This window comes from Schistocerca serialis, chromosome 1 (assembly GCF_023864345.2).
Source record: "Schistocerca serialis cubense isolate TAMUIC-IGC-003099 chromosome 1, iqSchSeri2.2, whole genome shotgun sequence".
Classification (NCBI taxonomy): Eukaryota; Metazoa; Arthropoda; class Insecta; order Orthoptera; family Acrididae; genus Schistocerca; species Schistocerca serialis.
The window spans coordinates 1,147,755,573-1,147,775,823 of NC_064638.1; the positions used below are offsets into that span (position 1 = coordinate 1,147,755,573).

The 20,251-nt window shown below is 39.8% G+C and overlaps 1 protein-coding gene across 1 annotated transcript in view; it reads right to left on the reverse strand.

Moving 5' to 3' along the window:
• LOC126456073 (WD repeat and FYVE domain-containing protein 3) overlaps nt 1-20,251 on the reverse strand; it is a 303,206-nt gene that overhangs the window by 225,147 nt on the left and 57,808 nt on the right. The window contains 3 exon segments of the mRNA XM_050091831.1: nt 5,505-5,620; nt 13,188-13,355; nt 19,324-19,451. Coding sequence (XP_049947788.1) covers nt 5,505-5,620; nt 13,188-13,355; nt 19,324-19,451 — 412 coding nt within the window.

The following is a 20,251-nucleotide window of genomic DNA, read 5'->3' on the forward strand; positions in this document are numbered from 1 at the left end:
GTGGACTGGAAGTCCAAACTACACCTCTCAGCAACCATTCTATGGTGATGGAAACCCAGATCCTGACTAGCTGTTGTGGTAACTGTGGCAAAATATGCTACTATAGTTTGGGCAATGTCTCGTGGATCCATGTGGAGAGTGCTGCTATTCATTACAGCAGCCATGGGGCACCTCCCTCCTCTCCCACAAACTCTCCTGATGGTCTCCCACACAATGGAACTTTTGGTGGAACGATTAATGGTATTCAGGAACTGTTGCCATGACCTCTTCTTGCTCTCTCGAATAATTTGGCGACATTTTGCCCTCGCCACTTGAAAGGCTGCAAGATTCTCAGCAGTTGGCTGACACTGGAACCTACGCAGAGCCGCACACCTGGTCCTGATTGCAGAGCGGCATTCTGCACTCCACCAAGGGGCAGGCTGCCTCTTCTGGTGGCTCATGGACTGTGGAATGGATGCTGCAGTCGCATGGTGGACCATTTTGGTAATATGATACACCCACACCTTGACATTCACACAGTGTTCGAACTGGGCCAACTGGCTATAAAGTGTCCAGTCGGCTCTACTGAGAACTCATCGTGGGGATTTCATTTCGGGGCCTACACCATCTGGCAGGTGAATCCAGATCGGGAAGTGATCACTTCCAAGCAAGTCACTGGCCACTTCCAATTGAGCACTGTGGGCAAGAGCTGGAGAGCCAAGCGAGAGATCAATGGCAGAGTGTCGCTGTGCAGAAGTGAGTGCTCTGTCCCGCATTTAGCAAGTATGCACAGGATGACAGGAGGAGCCTCTCAATTGCTCTACACCTGGGACAGGTAATTGTAGAGCCCCAAAGCACATTGTGGGCATTAAAATCACCACAGAAGATGAATGACTGGGGGCACTGTGTAATAAGGGCAGTGAGGGTCCTTCATCAAGGGCATCATGTGGGGGAAGTAAAGGGAACATATAGTCAATGGACGATGCACATGCACAGACACAGCAATGGCTTGTAAAGTTGTCATAAGTGAGAGAGGTGAGGAGTGGCAGTCCATCCTGACGAAAAGATCTACACCCCCTCCAGTTCCCTCTCCACACAGGTCATCCCTTTTGCGGAGTGTATAGCCTTGGAGCGCAGGGGAGTATGAGGGATGTAAATAAGTCTCCTGGAGACACACACAGTGGACTACCCTGAGAGAGTAGACGAAGTTCCTCCACATGTGTCCTGAACCCCTGCAAGTTCCACTGAAGTATGGGAGCCATGTATGATGTGGGTAGCACCTTCATCCTATCTTTCTGACGGGGTGGGGATACTGCAGTAGGTGGAGGGGCAGTCACGGGGCAAGATGATTGCCCCACACATACATCATACTCCATCGGCTCTGGGGAAGAGCCAGAAGAAGCACATGTAAAATGACATCGACATGGTCAGACGGTTTACCACATGATCTGACCTGCTGTGCCTGCTTTATAGGAGCTTTTTGCAGTTTGTTGGGCTTTGGTGGAGCTGGCGTGGGAGTGATAATGGCCCTACTGGGCTTCTGAACAGCCTCAGCTGTTGGAGGCGCCAGGGGCTGGCCCAAGTTGGCCACTGTGCCCTTTTCTGCTGTTCGAGCAGAGGCCACAGGCTCTGAAACATTTGCTGCCTTGCAAGTGCACTGACATCTGCAGGTGTTAGTGCCAACACTCGCCACCTCCGTCTGCACAAAGGCATCTGCTTTTGGAGTAGGCTTCTGAACCATTGACGCAAAAGATGCAGCAAATGTGGGAGGCTGTATCAACTTGTAGATACTTTTTGCCTCACCATAGGGGATACGCTTGATTGTTTTTATTTACTGGACTTTGCATCCCTCTAAAAAGATTTGGCAGTCCCTACTCCAAATGGGGTGGGTTCCAGAGCAACTGATACATTTGGCTGGAGACGAGCAACCAATTTCTTCATGAGCGGCCTTACCACAATTGCCGCAAGTCGCTTCACCTTTACATCCTCAGGTGGTATGCCCAAAGTGCTGGCATTTAAAACAGCACATTGGGGTTGGGAAATAAGGCTTCACACTAAGGTGAAGGAAGCCAGCCTTAACATGCTCAGGAAGTTTCGTGCTACTGAAGGTCAGATTAAAGGAGTCGGATTTAATAAGATGCCCATCAACCCTTTTCATGATATATTGCACGTCAACTATACCTTCCGGAGCCCACTCACATTGCAGTTCCTCCTTGGGAATGTCTACTATATCCTGGCATGTCAAAGCACCTTTGCTATAATTCAAGATGCTGTGCAGCTCAGTGTCTATGGCATATTTCCTCCCAAGGCATTTAGCAGTGTGGAGGTTAGTTGCCTGCTGGGAATTGGAAGTTTCCACTAGCAAGGTCCCATTGCCCAAGCACTGCACCAATTTTAAGGAGCCACAGATTCCCTCCAAACCCTTTTGTATATAGAAGGGCAAAACCTTCTCGAAACACTACCCTCCTTCTGTTTCACTATGAGAAACACTTTCTGAGGACAAGAATGCATTCTTTTACTGAAGAATGGACTCGTCAAAGCAGCGCCGGAGTCAGGGGGACTGACTACACGAGTCCTCTTGATAGACTGGGTGTTAGAACCTTCCAGTGGCCCATCCTTTCCACCGGGAGGAGAAAAAGAAGATTTCATAGGATACATTTCGGTCCCACAAGCAGCTACGGAAGTAAGAGTCCACTCAGACAAAGCCCCACGTGCCTGAGTAAGCCTTATACAACTGAGGTGCGGCAAGTTCCCCAGAGGTTGCCCGCTAATGACTGTTCCACCTCAACAGCCATGCATCTCATCAGCACGCAGCACACCTCGAGATTGAAGTTTTTTTTTATAGAGGTTTATTACATCCTCACAATCCGGGCAGCCAAGCCAAGATCCCTATTTGCTGAGACACACAACGTTCCACTGCCGCACTGCACGGTGGTCTCTGAAGCATGCCCAGAGCTTACGGTGACAGAGGACTAGCGGTGCTTACCAGTCCCCAGCTCCGGAATCCCGGGGTTGCCAAGCCTGTACCCAGCAAATGAATGCCAAGCCCCTCGGGCCCTATCAGCGCACAGTTCACTTGCGCACGGTGCAGTTCTTTACCTCAAGTCACAGTCCAACAGTGCTTTAGTGCACGGTACTACTGTGTTGTTACGTGAACAACGAATACAGTTTTGTGTACTGAAAATGCCACAGATCTTCACACTTGCAGAGTATGCTAACATGGTGTTCATCTATGGTTTGTCCAATGGGAATTCCAGAGCTGCTGTGCAAGAATACAAACAACGATTTCCAAATTGCAGAGTGCCAGATAGCAGGGTGTTTAGCAGAGTGTTTCACAGATAGCGTGAGCATGGTATGCTTCCCAGTGTAAATGTTGTCTCTGAATGTCCTGTATAACAAACTCTTAATGAAATTGACAACATTCTTCAAGCAGTGGAACGCAACCCTACTACTATCTCTAGAAGAACTTGGTATTCCACAAACATGAATGATACGCAGAGTACACAAGCATGGTCTGTATCCCTTTCACCGGCAGAGTGTACAACACCTGCATGAAGGAGATACTGTCGCCCGGCAAGAATTCTGTCAACGTATCATTGCCAATGAGCAATTAATTCCACATTCTGTTCACTGACAAGTCAACATTTATCTGCAACAGAATTAACAACACGCGCATCTCTCATGTATGGGCAAATGTGCATGCTACTGTGGAAACGAATTTTCAACGACATTTCTCAGTCAACATGTGGTGCGGTATTATTGATGACCAACTCATCAGCCCAGTTATTTTATAAAACTGTCTCACTGGGAAACGGTATCTTGAGTTTCTTCAAAATGTGTTACCAAAATATGTGGAGAATATCCCTTTGGCAACATGACCTCGTATGTACTTTCAGCTTGATGGAGCTCCTACACATTCCGTACGGCCAGTGATACAGTATCTGTTAGTTGGATCAGTCGCTGTGGAGTCATTGCTTGGCCACCGAGGTAACCCAATCTTACCCCATTGGATTGCTGTTTGTGAGGGTGGTTGAAGAGCGATGTCTACAAGCACAGAGTGGTCACGAGAGGAACTTATTGCTTGTATTTTACGTGTTTGTGCCCAGGTAAAGGAATGCAAAACTGAACTCTGATCGGCGACACAACACCTGTCTACAAGAGCAGTAACATGCATTGAAGTTGACAGTGGACTGTTCGAACATCTTCTGCGAGGAAACATACACAATTAAACAAACCATAACATAACAGTATCTTAATTTACCGTCACCTGCACCTTTCCCATTCCTAGCTGTGTTCATTGGTTTACCTGGAGACATTTAAGAAAAAGGCATATGTTTGTTGGCAGTTTTTTGTTCAGAATCACCAGTAGTATCACCCGTCAAAGCATGCACCTTTCCTCCTGACTCACTCTATATAATCGCATATTGGTAATGCGGATCAAACTCCAGTCTATTTTGAAATGTCACTCGACAACCAAAAACCAGAACAAGGAATCCAGCATCATGATATGAACTGGAGGCAACGAGAAGCAAAATTGTACAGTGAAGATGTTTGTAACTGGCAATGGATGAAAGCTAACACCTTATGTGATACCTGTAGGGAAGACTATTCTGAAAATATCAATGAATCCAAAAGGGTGGATGGACAATGACCTCTTGGTTGACTGGGTGACTCACATTTGGCAATGTTGCCCTGGCCGTTACTGAATTTACATAACATGTTGGTCCTGGACAATTTCCGCAAACATACAGCTGAGGAAGTGCGAGACAAATTACAAAAAGGGAAAACTGAGTTGGTCATTATCCCTGGAGGCCTAACAACTGTCCTGCAATCACTAGATGTGTGTATAAACTGTCCATTCAAAGCCGTATTTAAACAGTGATATATGCAATGGACAGCCAATAAAAACCACAAGTTCACACCAAGTGGAAAAATCAAGCGGCTGGATTTGTCCCAGATTTGTGAGTGAGTAAAATGAGCATGGGACTTCATTCAGCTACCACTGGTGGAAAAATATTACAAAAAATGTGTTATCACACTTTTATTGGACAGATCCGAGAATGGCGCTTTATGGAAAGGTGGCGATGAGAAAATGATACTACCACAACTGATGATGGCAAAAAAGGCGGTAAATAGAATCATTATGTGAGAACAATTATAGGTAAATAAAAAACAAATCAAAGCCAATATCCTCCCGCCCTCCTTCTTAAGATTGGGCTGCGCAGATTATTCGATGGCACAGATTATTCGTGTGTATATGGTATGTGTGACTGCCACAGGCACTTGTAATATCTGGTATTTACTGAATGCTATGAGGTGGAGAGAGAAAATTTTCTGGTGCAAAAAACTTGATGTTCAAGGTTAGCTGGTGTTAGTGGAGAATGCATCCAGTGGGCCTACAGTGACAATAATTCACCAGCAAAGGCAACCGGTTTAGACAGCCAATGCATTCCTGCCCCTCATAACATTTCCATAGAATAGCTTTTTCTCCTACCAGTACACCATTGAAAAAATTGATAACTGACCTTCAAAATGTGGGCTTTTAGCTGCAGCGCTGATGCTGGTGCAGAATGCATCATACCCAGGAGAGTTCCCATGTCATCATCACCTCCAGCGCCAAGCAGAAGTTCACGAACAATTCCTGAAAGATATGTCACAAAATAGTACAGAATTAGAGAAAATCTTTTGTGTCATATTACATGTTATTGAAAATTAGATTTGGCAGTTACAGAACCAGTCACATATCACAGCTGTATACTGGCTACTGGTTATTTGTTCTGAAAATTGGGATGCGTACAATGTTATGACATTCAATGTGTAAAATCTTTAACATTTTTAAACAGATCAAAGAAGACAGTGAGGTTAAACATCTCACTGACAACATTCTAGGTGGAATTTCAGCTGAGAATGACAGGAAAGGTATCGTGTACGTCCTTGTTGAAGGGTTCATCTTGGCATTTACCCAAAGTGAATTTTGTAAACATATATTTGCATCTTTTTTTAGTTAAGGATAACAGGTACCAGAATAATCATCCTTCTCACTATTCTATTCACAGAAAGAAGCATACACTGTGGTAGCCCTTTGCCCAAGCCCAAATTTCTCTAATTTTACCATCATAGTTGTTACACTGGATGCAAGATGCAACAAATTATATGTTTCTTGTTTCAAAATGGAATATGGGCTCTTTGAATTCTGACAGTACAGCATTTTTTGGAGCACCTGCCAATGGTGTTTGTTAATCCATCTTTACAAGGGTCTCAGAACAACAAATTATACTCAAGAATTGGTCACACAAGGATTTTGAAAGCAACTTCTGCATAGGTAATTTAAAATTCTTTAGGAACCTTCCTTTAAATCACAGTTTGGCATCTTACCTCTCGACACACAGATTCATGTTACCAATCTACATTAAATTTCTCCCGATAAAAACCACTGTATACTTGATATTTGTGACTGACTCTTCAACTATGTAATCAAATGATATAAGGGATTTTCAATTATTTATGCACATTAGATTAAATTTTAGTAATTTTGGGGTTGTCTGCAGGTCTTTGCACCAAGTGCAGACTGCATATCAACATTATCCACAAAGTCATTTATATAATGGTGTGAACAGAACTGTCACATATCACTTCCTTATGACATGTCATTTGCTGCTTTTGTTTCATAGAATGTATCCATATTAACAATGTGATATTAACATAAGTTTCCCGGGAAGTCTTTTATCTAGCCACATGCCTGTCTCAATACTCAATATGCATACATTTCAGTTGCTGAACTGCGTTGTGAAGCTGTACTGACGGGTTTCTGGAAATCAAGAAATGTGCCATCAAACAAGGCCCCTCCACCTACAAACTTGTACACTAAGTGAGTGAAGAGAGTAAGCTGGTCTTCACACAATCTCTGCTTAGAGAATCTGAGATGGTTGCTCCCAGAATGATACTCTGAATCTAAAAAAGTTGTCACATGCTAAGCATTCGAGTCCTGCATGAATGCAGGAGAGGTGGGAGACGAAGTACTAGTAGAAGTGAAACTGTGAGGGTGGGCTAGGGTGTCCATTAGTCCCATTTTTCCCGGGACAGTCCCGTTTTTTACCAAAATGTCCCGCTGTCCCGAAAGTTTTTTGGGGGACGCTCAAATGTCCTGTTTTTTTATGATTCCGCTTGGCTAGAGTATTTTACGCTACTGGTTGTTTGACTTGCTATTAACTGTGCAATTATTTACGCTAGGAAGCATGTGATGACTTTCAGCATACCCCAAACATGTACCGAACTGTCAAAAATCGCAAGTAATTTTAAACGCACTATAGGTTACAAATAACAACAGAGATTCTTCTCTTCTAAATCGATCCACTGAATCCGTCCTTTCGGTCCAGATATATTCTACACCACTGATGCTTGCTCTCTGGCTTTCGTCACCGCACTGTTAATTTTTTTCACTGTGCAATCACTGTTTCATTATATCAAAACGAAAGTGTAATTTTAAAAGCAATATAAAAAGTGAGTTTCCTTTTATGACTGGTAGTGGAGAAACTGTAGAATGTACGTTGTGCAGATCAAAATTTGCTATTGGTCACGGTGGAAGGTCTGACTTTGTGAATCACATTAAGACAAAGAAACATTGCATGAGTGATCAAACGAAAAGAGCAAATAAATGCGTGAGTGACTACTATGTAAACTAAAAATCAGTAACAGAAATGGATAGGCAGTTGGCAGCAGAAGAAGCTACGTCTGCATACCACAGTGCAATGCATAACCATAGCTTTAAGTCAATCGACTGTACTACAGCAGTTGTTAAAAAACTTTTCAATCCTAAATTCACATGTGGACACACAAAATGTAATGCAATCGTTTCAAATGTTATTGCACCGTATGCAGCTCAGCAGGTTTTAAATGCACTGAAAAGTGCTCGATTCATTTAAGTAATGATTGATACATTGAATCATCTGGATTTGAAGCTGGTTCCTCTCCTTATCATGTACTTTCACCCTGAAAATGGTATCACGGTGAAAAAGCTCTAATTGGTTAATTTAGCTGGAGAAACTTCAGATTTACTTCAGAATTATGTGCTGGAGGTTTTAAAGAAATATGATCTTGAGGGAAAGGTGATTGCAGTTTCTGTAGACAACACTAATACCAATTTTGGTGGTAAGCAGAGGAAAGGAAAAAACAATTTGTTGCACAAACTGCAACAGAACACAGTGAATAATATAGTATGTGTTGGCTGTCCAGCACATGTGGTGCACAATTCCTTACAAACTGGCTGTAAAATATTTGCTTATTTCAAAAGTAAAAACATTAACATGAAAAACATGATTCATTTGGTGGAGTTTTGTCTGGTAGTTCCTGGGTCAAATGCTGCTGTGGAACGTGTGTTTTTGTTAGTGAACTCTTTGTGGTCAGATGAAAAAAACAGAATGAAAGTTGAAACAGTGAGGACCTTACTCATTGTCAAAACACACTTTAATGGTGTATCGTGTACTGACTTTTATGATACAATTTCAAACGAAAATGCACTTCTTGATAAAGTACATAAAAGTGAAAAGTACAGTGATAGTGTGGCAGAATAATTGTAAAAAGTGATTTGGGATCATCTGAGTGCACATTCTAAGAGTAAACTTGTATGTGTATTAAATTTAGTCAATACAATATTTATGTCCCGTTTTTTTTTTTTTTTTTTTTCTTCATTGTCCCAGGTTTTTCTCTAATTAATTTTAAATGTCCCCTTTTTCAATGAAAATGAAATGGACACCCTAGGGTGGGGCATGATCCATGTTTGTTTGGATAGTTCAGTCGACAGAGCGCTTGCCCGCGAAAGGCACAGGTCCCAGTTTGAGTCCTTGTCTGGCACACAGTTTTAATCTCCCACGAAGTTTCAAGAGCTATGGATGTTTATTTGGTGTGTAAGTATTATATTAATCAACCAATACTCACACATGACTGCAAAACGTACAATCAAGCTGGTGGGTTCTGAATTTAACTGCTATTGCAAGTGAGGGTGGCTTTCTTGTCAACCAACACAGTGGTCCAGGATGTGTACAACTATCTTTTTGACTGAGAAATATCCATTACTTCAGTCATACTAAAACTGATTTTCTGGCCTCCTTTCAAAATTGCCCTGCATCTACACACATGCTCTGCAAATCCTCTCCTTCACTGTTGAAGTTCATTTGACTAAACTCAAATAATACAATCCATCAGCAAAAGAAAGATACTGCAGTTATGTTCTATTAACACAAATTGTTATTATACACACAACTATTTTTAAATATATGGTTGTCCATTGTCAAATTTCTTAAAATGGGCTATAGGTAGGACATCACTTTAACATTCACTAAGTAATAACAGAAATGCCCAATTTTATGATACATTATAGGTACAAAATTTATAAATACTAGTATGTTATGAACAGCTATCTATGCAGAGGGAAACAACATTGACCCCAATGAATTAAAACCACCACTTTAAGACTCAGTACTAAACAACAACAAATAACTTTGAAAAACACAGAATTAAAATCTACAGAAACAAAAGATGATTAGGAAAAATAAGATCATACAAATTCTTGACAAATAAGCTATCATCTGTGTTGCACACTAAAATAAGTTAGATACAGTTATCTGTACGTGTCCATGACAGAAAACTGATTACCTTTCAAGCAAATGACTGAAATTAACATACTCAAGGTGGTAAAATGTGATTATTCAAAAAGAAGATATCCAGTGGCTGCCAGATCAGATACACTCAACACACTAATGGAGAAATCAAGGGATGCCAAGAGGCACCATCTCTATACAATGTACAGAGGTTGGACAAAAACATGAAAACAGCACAAGAAATGCATGCTTAAACATAAATTCAGGTGCTAGATATGCCTGCAGATTGTTCTGTTGTATCTGACCACGTCCAGTGTCCTCAATGTGTTGTGTCAGTCATGATTATTACAGTGTTCTGTGTAGTTGTGAGTGCATTATGTCAGGGCTAAGTGAAATTTGAACATGAGATGTTTCCGTAACCAACGCAAAGGAAGTGTCTGGTGTTTCAAGAGAGACTGTATTGAACATTTATACCAGGGGAAGTGGAAAAGTATTACCGGCTAAGTCACAATGCAGATAAAAGTGCAAGTTGAGTGATCTGACAGGAGATGAAAAATCAGACAACAACTGCTGTAAAAGTCACTGCAGAACTGGATGACACATTCAGGAACCCTGCCAGCACCAAAACAAAACGAAGAGAGCTCTACATACTGGGAAATGCAGGGTGAGCTGGAATGCCAGACTACACATCAGTGGTGCAAATGGCCATAACACGAGAATGTGGTGCCAAAGCCATAAAATACGGGTTGTGGAGCCATGGAAGAAAGTTATTTGGTTGGATGAGTCTTGTTTCACACTGTTTCCAACTTCTGGTTGAGTTTACATCTGAGTTGTGTTGTCCCAAGCATATGATGCAGACTGCTTGTAGCTAAGAGTGAAACATGGCAGAGGTTCAGTGATTGTTGTGAACCCATATCATGGTGTTTCATGGGTCCCATGGTACTATTCACGGTCTCATTACTGTTGAAGATGACGTGACCATTTTAGCCACTTAGGTTCATCCCAAGATACAATATTTTTCCCCAATGATGATACTGTACTCCAGGAAACAGGGTCCTTGTTCACACAGCTTGCACTGTACACAACTGGTTTTGCAAGCACGAGGATGTCACATCTTCCCTGGTCACCATAGTCACCAAAATCTCAATTATATTGAGACTTTGTCATCTACTTCGGAGAGAAAGGTGCATGATCGCTAGCCACCTCCATCACAGTTACCTAAACTTTCCACTATTTTGCAAGAAGAATGATTTAAGATTCCCTTGAAAACCATACAGAACCTGTATGTAACCACTCTGGGATGACTAAAAGCTGTTTAGAAAGCCATCAGTTTTCTTATGATGTATTAGGCACAGCAATGTGTTGGGTTTTTTGGCGTTCCGATATTTTTGTCCATCCCCTGTACTGATTGTGCCCACAATAAGCTCTCAGTCCATAAAACTATCACAAAACTCACGAGAAAGAGAGAACCGAGAACTTTTTAAGACCCATTGGTTACGAGAATCCCACTTCAAGATTCAAGTGGGTTACCAGTAACACATTTTAGCTTGTTCATAAAGCATTAAGCATGAAAAAAGCTAGATGTTCAGCTCATTTCACTGAGAGTGTGACTGTCAGACCAATCCGTTTGCATTAGAGAATGATGGGTCACCAATCTGAGATGACTGAGTAGGCAAAGTTTACAAGAGTCTTACTTCTATGCATAGCACCCTTTGTTCTGTTTTCATCCAATAGAATAAGACGGAGCCATTAGAACATACACTGTTCTCTCATAAATATGTTCTATAGACCAATATTATGAAAAGGAAAGTTGCTACTCACCATATAGCAGAGATGCTGAGTTGCAGATAGGCACTATGAAAAGAATGCCGCAATATAAGCTTCTGGCCAACGGCCAACAAAGACTTTGTCAAAAACAGACAAAACACACACACACACACACACACACACACACACACACACACACACACACACACACAGAAAAAATGACTGCAGCCTCTGGCAGCTGAAGCCACAGTCGTGTATGTGACTTGCGTTTGCATTCGCATGTATGTGTGTTTCATCTATTTTCGACAAAAGATTATATTGTGGTAGTCTTTTTGTTGTGCCTATCTACTAATGAGGAGGTATTGAACAGAATTGGGGAGAAGAGGAGCTTGTGGCACAACTTGACTAGAAGAAGGGATCAGTTGGTAGGACATGTTCCGAGACATTGAGGGATCACCAATTTAGTATTGGAGGGCAGCGTGGAGGGTAAAAATCGTAGAGGAAGAGATCAAGAGATGAATACACTAAGCAGATTCAAAAGGATGTAGGCTGCAGTAGGTACTGGGAGATGAAGAAGCTTGCACAGGATAGAGTAGCCTGGAGAGTTGCATCAAACCAGTCTCAGGACTAAAGACCACAACAACAGCAACATCTGTGACTCAACACCTTCGCTATATGGTGAGTAGCAACTTTCCTTTTCATAATACTGTTACATTCCATCCTGGATTTTCCATTTCTTGAGTGTTCTATAGACCACTAGCAGGCATTTCTGTTAGGTATATCAAAATCACTTGTTCAAAAATAGCTTAACAAAAATACAGCTTCCTTATCGATTTTAGCTATATGGATATTAGACTATGGTCCGAGGCATGTTGTGTGGCTAACATTTCATCTCTTAATACTGGAGACATTCTCAAACGCTATAAATGCTTTGTAATCGTACAATGATTGGGGGATGACATTCTGTAATGTCACCCGGCTGGTGCCGAAAAATCACAGAATCGCACTAATGTGGGTTATGGAGCTTGTACACCAGGAAAGATGGTGCTGTTTGCTTTATTTGGCAATAAGGCTCACAACTTGTTTAGTTTCAGTCCTCCTGCTTTTCTGTTAAAGTTGCTTTTGTATTTTTGAATTTCTATTGGATTTTGATAAAACTATAGTACCAGGGAACTGAATATGGTGGTTTCCTGGTCCCAGTGCATGATCTGCCACTGTCAACTTATCCGTATTGCCATGACAACAATTGATCTTGTGTTCTGTAAGCCAGGTGTCGGCAGTTTTCAGTTCCGATTCACACTTGACTGCATGTGCAAGGGAATTTGTACACTCCTGCTGCAGCAAATGGTGGGCTTAGATCCTCCACAATATTAAAATATTAATGCAACTCTCTTGTCAGTTTACACACTATGACAATACTCCAACAAAGTATCTTACTTTCTGTATTACAAGTCGGGAGATGGCATTGTAACATTCCTTTGAGATTCTACATTTTACAGTTGGAGCTATGGCACTGATCCAGCTGCTGAGTGTTGTAGTTTGAATTTCCACGAATGTATTTCAATTGTCATTTAAATTCAAACAATGTAATTAAAAGAATTTGAATCTCACCACAAAGAGAGGTATTTTTAAAAAATCACTGCTCAATTTTTCGCTGCTTTATGGGTGATAAGATAGCCTGCAGAAAATAAAATGAACCTTTGGAAAATTATGATTGCAATTAATGCTAGTCAATAACCAACCATAAAAACTGTATGTGACAATTAGTTAACTACACATGCATTATTGCTGCTGTTTCTTCATCTTGTTGGGCTTTATGGAGCATGACAAGTCAATAATACATACCTAATGCCTGCTGCCTGCATTCAGAGTAAGGAACAAGATTGTGGGCACAGCGAGCACCACCACTTTCTCTGAAAACTGCTGCATTACTTGCATTTGAATGCAATAACAATGTTAGGGCTTCCATTACAAGCATTCCCAGTTTTTCACTTGGTGCTGGAATCTCATAATCTGCAATTCATTAAATAAGATATCTATAAATACCCAGCAACTGTTCCATATAATCACTAGTAATGTATATTCAGTACTAGATTTTTGCCAAACAGGCATATTGGAACTTAAAAGTGATAAAAACACACCTCAACAGGAGTCAGCAAAACAATAAAAAAGTTTTACAATTGTAAGAGCATAAAAAAACATCTCATTTGATTCTCTGCCTTAATATATACACATTCAATTAAAACACCATCTAGAAATTAATTAATTACCAATAAAATTATTGCTCAGTTACGAGCTGTTTTACAAGATTAACACCACACAAACTTCATAAAAGAAAGTGTACACAAATAACTTTTAAAAATGCACACACTTACACAACAAAAACACTAGTTAATTACAAAGCAACCATTTCTACGCCATTACACAAGTAAAACTAGCATTATGCATTCCAGAATGGCACAGTTTATACTGTTTTATTACAAAGCAATTTACTACACTTTATTTCTTTCATTACACTAGTGAAACAAGCGTTATGCGTTCCAGAATGACACAGAGACAAAACAACAGAAAAGTGAACATAGTTTTAAAACCTTACAGGTGTCTCTGTCTAATCTGAAGACCTAGTCATTGCACCAAAGTAAATTAGAAGAAACGGAACAAACCGAAAAAATGGGAAAAGACAAATAGTAACTCAATTTAAATTTTTAATGTGAAGAGTACAAAATTAATATCATTGCTATGAGAAATTTCACTAATATGTAGAAATACATATTTTTAATACTTGTAATGACAGTAAAGTGAAGAATGAATATAAACTTATGAAAGCAATCAGTCATAAATACAGTGGAACTTCACTTAAGGAGCACCTCCCACAATGCACAATTCACATGTCGTTCATGTACAGCGGGGAAAATTTTCAACAATATGAACACCTATCATTGTCTGTAGTGGCATATGAACAATGTCTTTAGTACATACTGTAGTCTGGATTTGGCACTCTTTCTGGTACCATCTTAGTACAGCTTGTATTCACACATTTTTGTAAACTTTTGTACACTCAGTGTTTTGTTGTGTGCAAATTTTAATAACCTTCATATAAATGTCCCTGAAGATACAGCCGCAAGAAGACAATCGTAAGAGAATGAAAATGAGCTTAGGAATAAATGTAAAATCATTGAAAAATGCAAACGTGGTGCGAGCGTTTCTGATTTAGCACACATACATTCGGTCTACCTCAACTATCTGCACTATCCTCAAGAACAAGGGACAAGATTAAGGAGATAGAGGTTTCAAAGGGAGTGATAGGAGTATCTCAACAATGGTTTCGTATTCTGGATGATGTTGAAAGGCTGCTCTTTATATGGACAAACGAAAAGCAATTGCAAGGTGACACCATTAATGACATCATCATTTGTGAGAAGGCGAGAATGATTTTTCCTGACCTCATTAAAAGGACGCCTCGATCATCAGCAGCCAAAGAAGTTTTTAAGGGAAGCTGTGGGTGCATCAAGAAGTTTAAGAGAAGAACGAACATCCACAGCACTGTGAGGCATGGCGAAGCTGCCAGTTCCGACACAAAGGCAGCAGAGAACTTCACCAGCAACTTCAAGATTCTGGTAGATTCTGAGGGTTATCTGACGCAACATGTTTTTAACTGTGCCAAGAAGGGTATATTCTGGGAAAAAAATACTGAAGCATGCTTTTATAACAGCAGGGGAGAATGCATTGCCAAGTCACAAGCCAATGGAAGGCCATCTCACACTGCTATTCACTGCCAATGCAAGCGGCAACTTGAAAATCAAACAATTGCTTGTTTACCATTCAGAAACTCCACAAGTCTTCAATAAGCGTAAAGTCCGGAAGAGCAGGTTAAATGTGATGTGGAGGTCCAGTAACAAGGCTTGGGTGACACGTGATCATTTTTCTGATTGGATCAATGAAGTGTTTGGCCCTTCAGTGAACAAATATTTGCTTGAGATAAATTTGCAACTCCACATCTTGGTTATTATGGACAACGCTCATGCCCACTCTCCACGCCTACAAGACCATCTCCTTGGATAATTTCAATTCATCAAGATCCAATTTCTGCCTCCCAACACCATTCTGTTACTACAGCCAATGGACCAACAGATTATTTCTAACTTTAAGAAGCAAACAATAGGAAATCCAGGACAGAGGACGGAATGGATAGCTGCTACTCTTCATCTCCCCTATAAGTTGAGTAGCAACTATCCTTTTTATGATACTGTAACTTTAAGAAGCTCTATACAAAAGCACTTTTCGAGCACTGCTTTGAGTTGACTGAAGCTGCCACTCTCACTCTCAGAGAGTTTTGGAAATATCACTTTAACATCATTGCCTGCGTCAAGATGATCAAAAAGATGTGGGAAGGGGTTACCAAGAGAACTATCACTTCTGCTTGAAAGAAGCTTTGGGCAGAGTGAGTTGTCAAATGTGACTCTGAGGCATTTGAGCCAGTACCTGTGGAGCCTGTCGTCAATGAAACTGTGTCTTTGGCCAAGAGCACGGGACCACAAGTGGATAATATTGATATCAATGAGCTTGTGGAAGATCACAATCAAGAAATAATCACCGAAGAGCTTATGATGTAGTGTGTTTCACAGCAGGAAGCTGTAAGATTAGTTCAGAGGAGGAGGAGGAGGAGGAGGAGGAGGAGGTGGTGGTGGTGGTGGTGGTGGTAACAGCATAGCAGCTATCTTCTGATGCAATAAGATAAATACTGAAAGCATGGGAATCAGTTGCACCCTACAATGAAAATCATCACCTCAATAAATCAGTGACTACAAGCACAGCAAATTTGTTTGACAATAATGCTGTCTCACATTTTTGCCAAGTATTGAAGCGTTGACAGAAACAAATGACTATAGATAGCCTCCTAGTAAAAAAGAATTAGTTATGTACTATGAATAATTAAGTATATAATACAGCATGTATAATATTCTTCAAATAAATGGCATGAATAAAATAAAACTTTTATTACTTTTTCTGTACGGAATGCATTACCATATTTTACATTAATTTATATGGGATAAATTGCTCACTTAATGAGTGTTTAGCACTATGAGGAAGATTCTGTAGTGAATTATGCTCAATATGCAGATTCCACTGTTTCCTTTAATTAAAAACTGCAGAAAAATAAATTGTATCAATTATATAGACATACTATATGAACCAGAATTCCTAGACTCTTTATCATTCTTCCAAAAAAATCTACAGGACGGTACTGTGAGTGGGGGACGAAAAACAGAGAGAGAGAGAGAGAGAGAGAGAGAGAGAGAGAGAGCTATCTGAAAGGCTATAAATAAGAAACAAGCAAAAACAAAGAAAAATGTAATAACATAAAACTAAAGGCCACAGGTAGGTAAATAAATGATCCACAGGAACAAGTAAATTGTGAAAATGAATACTTTTTCTTTATTGCAAAATAATGACAAAATTACTGTAAGAGGTTATACGACATGTACAATGATGTAGCTCACCACACAGATTCAGGTCAAGCAAACAGAGCAAAAATTAAAAAATAAAAGCCAACAGTCATATGTGACCAACCGGTTAATGTAGTGAAAGAATACATAAACACCTTAATAGTTCAAGTAACTACAGAGTATCTAAAACAAGTGAAAGTCATATCTCTATTAAAGTTAGTATAGAACAGACAAATTTACAAGCCTGTCTCTCTGCTGTAATCACTCCCAAAAGTTATAAAATCAATTGTGAAAGACAATCTAATGAATTTCCTGAACAAATCTAGCCTTCCCAGTAAGTGCAGATTGGTTTCCGAAGTGACAGAAGCACAGAATCAACCTCAGTGGAATTTACTGAAGTACATAACAGCTATATTTTACAATCTATCCAATGCCTTTGGCACTGCTGGGCATAAAATTCTACTGATGAAGCTAAAACTATTAGAAATAAGAAGAGTATCAACCCCAGGAAACAGAGTGCAGAGGGTAATGAAATTTTAATAAAAAATTGATCAGCTCCAAATACATTAATGCAAGGAATGGCGTTCCTCAATGCAGCAACATAAGACCATTATTCTTCTTTATACATTGACACACACAACTCACTTTCCACACAATGTCAGGTACAGGGGAAAAATCTCTGTGCAGATGAAAGCAACACTGTAATTACTGCTGAATCACCAGAACTCCTGCTACAGAAAGCAAATGGAACCCTCAAGGATGTTTACAGTTGGTAAATTACCAATAAATTAACACTGGCAATAAGCTTCACAAAAAACATACCCTAAAACTGGCAAAGAAAATAAAGAGAAAAGAATTGTAGCTTTGGTGGTATATTAACATCTCACACGTAATTTATAAAAGCTGAGGACAAGCAGAAGATTTTACAAGTAAAAGATTCTGATGAAAATCTTAGGACCATTAGATTCACACATTCTTGAAACACAATATCGGTACAAACAAACAGAAGAAAACTTAAGGATTTTGTTTCAGCTACAGGACAGACTTGCAACCTGGAGCGTCAAAATGAGAAAAGAGAAGGAGCAAATAATACATATGGATGAAGAAATGGTAGTGCTTTCACTCGTTGCACATTTCATTTTTTATATTTGCTGCTGTATATTAAAAATTGTACAGGATGGTATTTTTAAACTATGCTAATGGGAAGTTCAGGAAGAGATGATTTTGTGTAGTATGAAGTTCCCTTTTGTGAAAGAAGAAGAAGAAGAAAACAAAACTGCAACAGAGGCAGACATTTATTTATCACTGAAGTAAATCAGTATTTGACAAAGACTGGCAGCTTATACAAGTAACTGAAAAGATCCACAATTCTTCAACAATGATATCAACAATAAATCCATGGATTCCATCACAAAGGCCAAATATTTAGTACTTTCTATCCTATCCTATCCTATCCATTTCAGTTGATATAACGATACGAAAGCAAGAGTGTGGAAAAGAACTGACAGATTGAAAAAAAAAAAAAAAAACGTAGCTAATCTACAAATAAGGGGCCTTACGAAGTACTCTTCAACCCACTTCAGGATATTCATTGTGGATTTGTTTAGCGTGCACCAAAATAAGTCAGACATTCAGACATATTCCACAAACTCCAAAGACTGTAGGGCATCAAAGAGAAGCATTATGAAAAACTTACTCTTAATTTTACAGGAATTTATTCACAGAATGAACATATTACAAGCCCTAAATATGTCAGTAACACAACAACAGTGAAATAATAGAAACTAGGGCAAATTCATAAACATACAAGCAATTAGGCTTGGTGCATAATGGGCATCCAAGTAGTCAAGTAATAAATGAAATATCAAGCAAAAATAACTCTGGTACACCATGCACCTTCTGTTAGACGAGTCTTTATTGCTGAGCAGAGATTGTACTAGAGGTTGTTGACAGCAATTGTGTGACCATTGACGGAGGGGGAACTGCAGACAGACACCATTTCAAAGTACTGTTGCAAAATGACTGAAATATCGGCACATACATCATACACATGGTGTGTCAGAAATAGTCTGAAAAGCTGGTAACAGCACTGCAGGGGAGGTTGTACTGAGAAACAATTGTTCAGAAACCACTTTGCAGTTACAGAGTTATTTAGCACAGAAATTAGCCAGTCAGGCTATCACTACAGGTGGTGTTGCCAAACGTGTTCGCCATTTGGTTAGCTGAAACTTGAATTTGCGCACACAAGGACATGACTGGCTAACTTCATTGCTATATAACTAGGAAATGGCAAAGGTATCGGATTTTTTTCTTAACAATTACCACTCAGCACAACCTAACCTGAAACACCCTTACAAGCTTTTCATGATGTTTCTGATGTTATGTCACTAAAACTAAAGTATTACTCGCCATTACCCTTCTAACTGGATACTATGCACAGGGTTAACACTTTCATAAATAATATTTCTGCAATAATAAATTCTAGTGTACCACACACAGCCCAGCAGTACTATGCCTTCAAAAACTCTACCAACCTTTGCCTTCATCCACTGCTTGCTTCTTCTCTTTCAGCAGTGCAGCATACCTGTGCAAGCATGTCACAAATACTTCCAAGATTCCAACTTCTCTGTAGACATTCTTGAAAATTTCATTGTGTTTAGAACTGGAATACAGAAGGGTCTCTCCTTAACAACAGCATATATCATCAAAGGCATAACTTTCTCAAATTGTTAACCCTGAAGTAAGATTCACATCCTTTTCTTGTACAAATGTTTTAGTCACATATTTATGACTTAAATTAAATGAGAATAAAAGCAATTAAGAAGGGCTTGATAACTGAAATTTGAGAAAGTTCTCAGTGAATTATACAAAAAATTGTATAAGTAGGCATCATACACATTTCCACAGTTTCTGTAATCGAAACTATTCTTTGATCTACATGTCTGATAAGGAACAAATGTTAGAAGCTTTCAAAACTTGGGTCTGAGTAAACGGTTCCATTCTTTTCTTTAAGCCATTACTGCTATTTTATTTACCACATACACGTACTTCCTTTGTGGCACTATGCCACAAAATATAAACAAACATTGGACACTCCAGGATGGAATGTCAACAATGTAGGAAAAGACAGAGTGCTACTTACAGTATAGATGACACATTAAGTTGCAGATGGACACAAAAGCCTTCAGCCACAGCCTTCATCAGATCAAGACAGAGCTGCCCGAGTTGGTGGTCATGTGTGTGTGAGGTGTGTTTGCTTGTGTGAAGGAATGGTGTGTATTTCTGTTTTTTGTTCTGACATAGACTGCAGCTGAAACCATATATGTAAGTGTTTTAATTCCAACCTGGAGTAGCAATCTATCTTTCCCTATGTTGCAGATAAAAACGAAGCCTTTTATGATCAATAATTAGTGCTTTACATTCTATCCAATAAAAATGTCCACATTAAAGTGAGATACATAA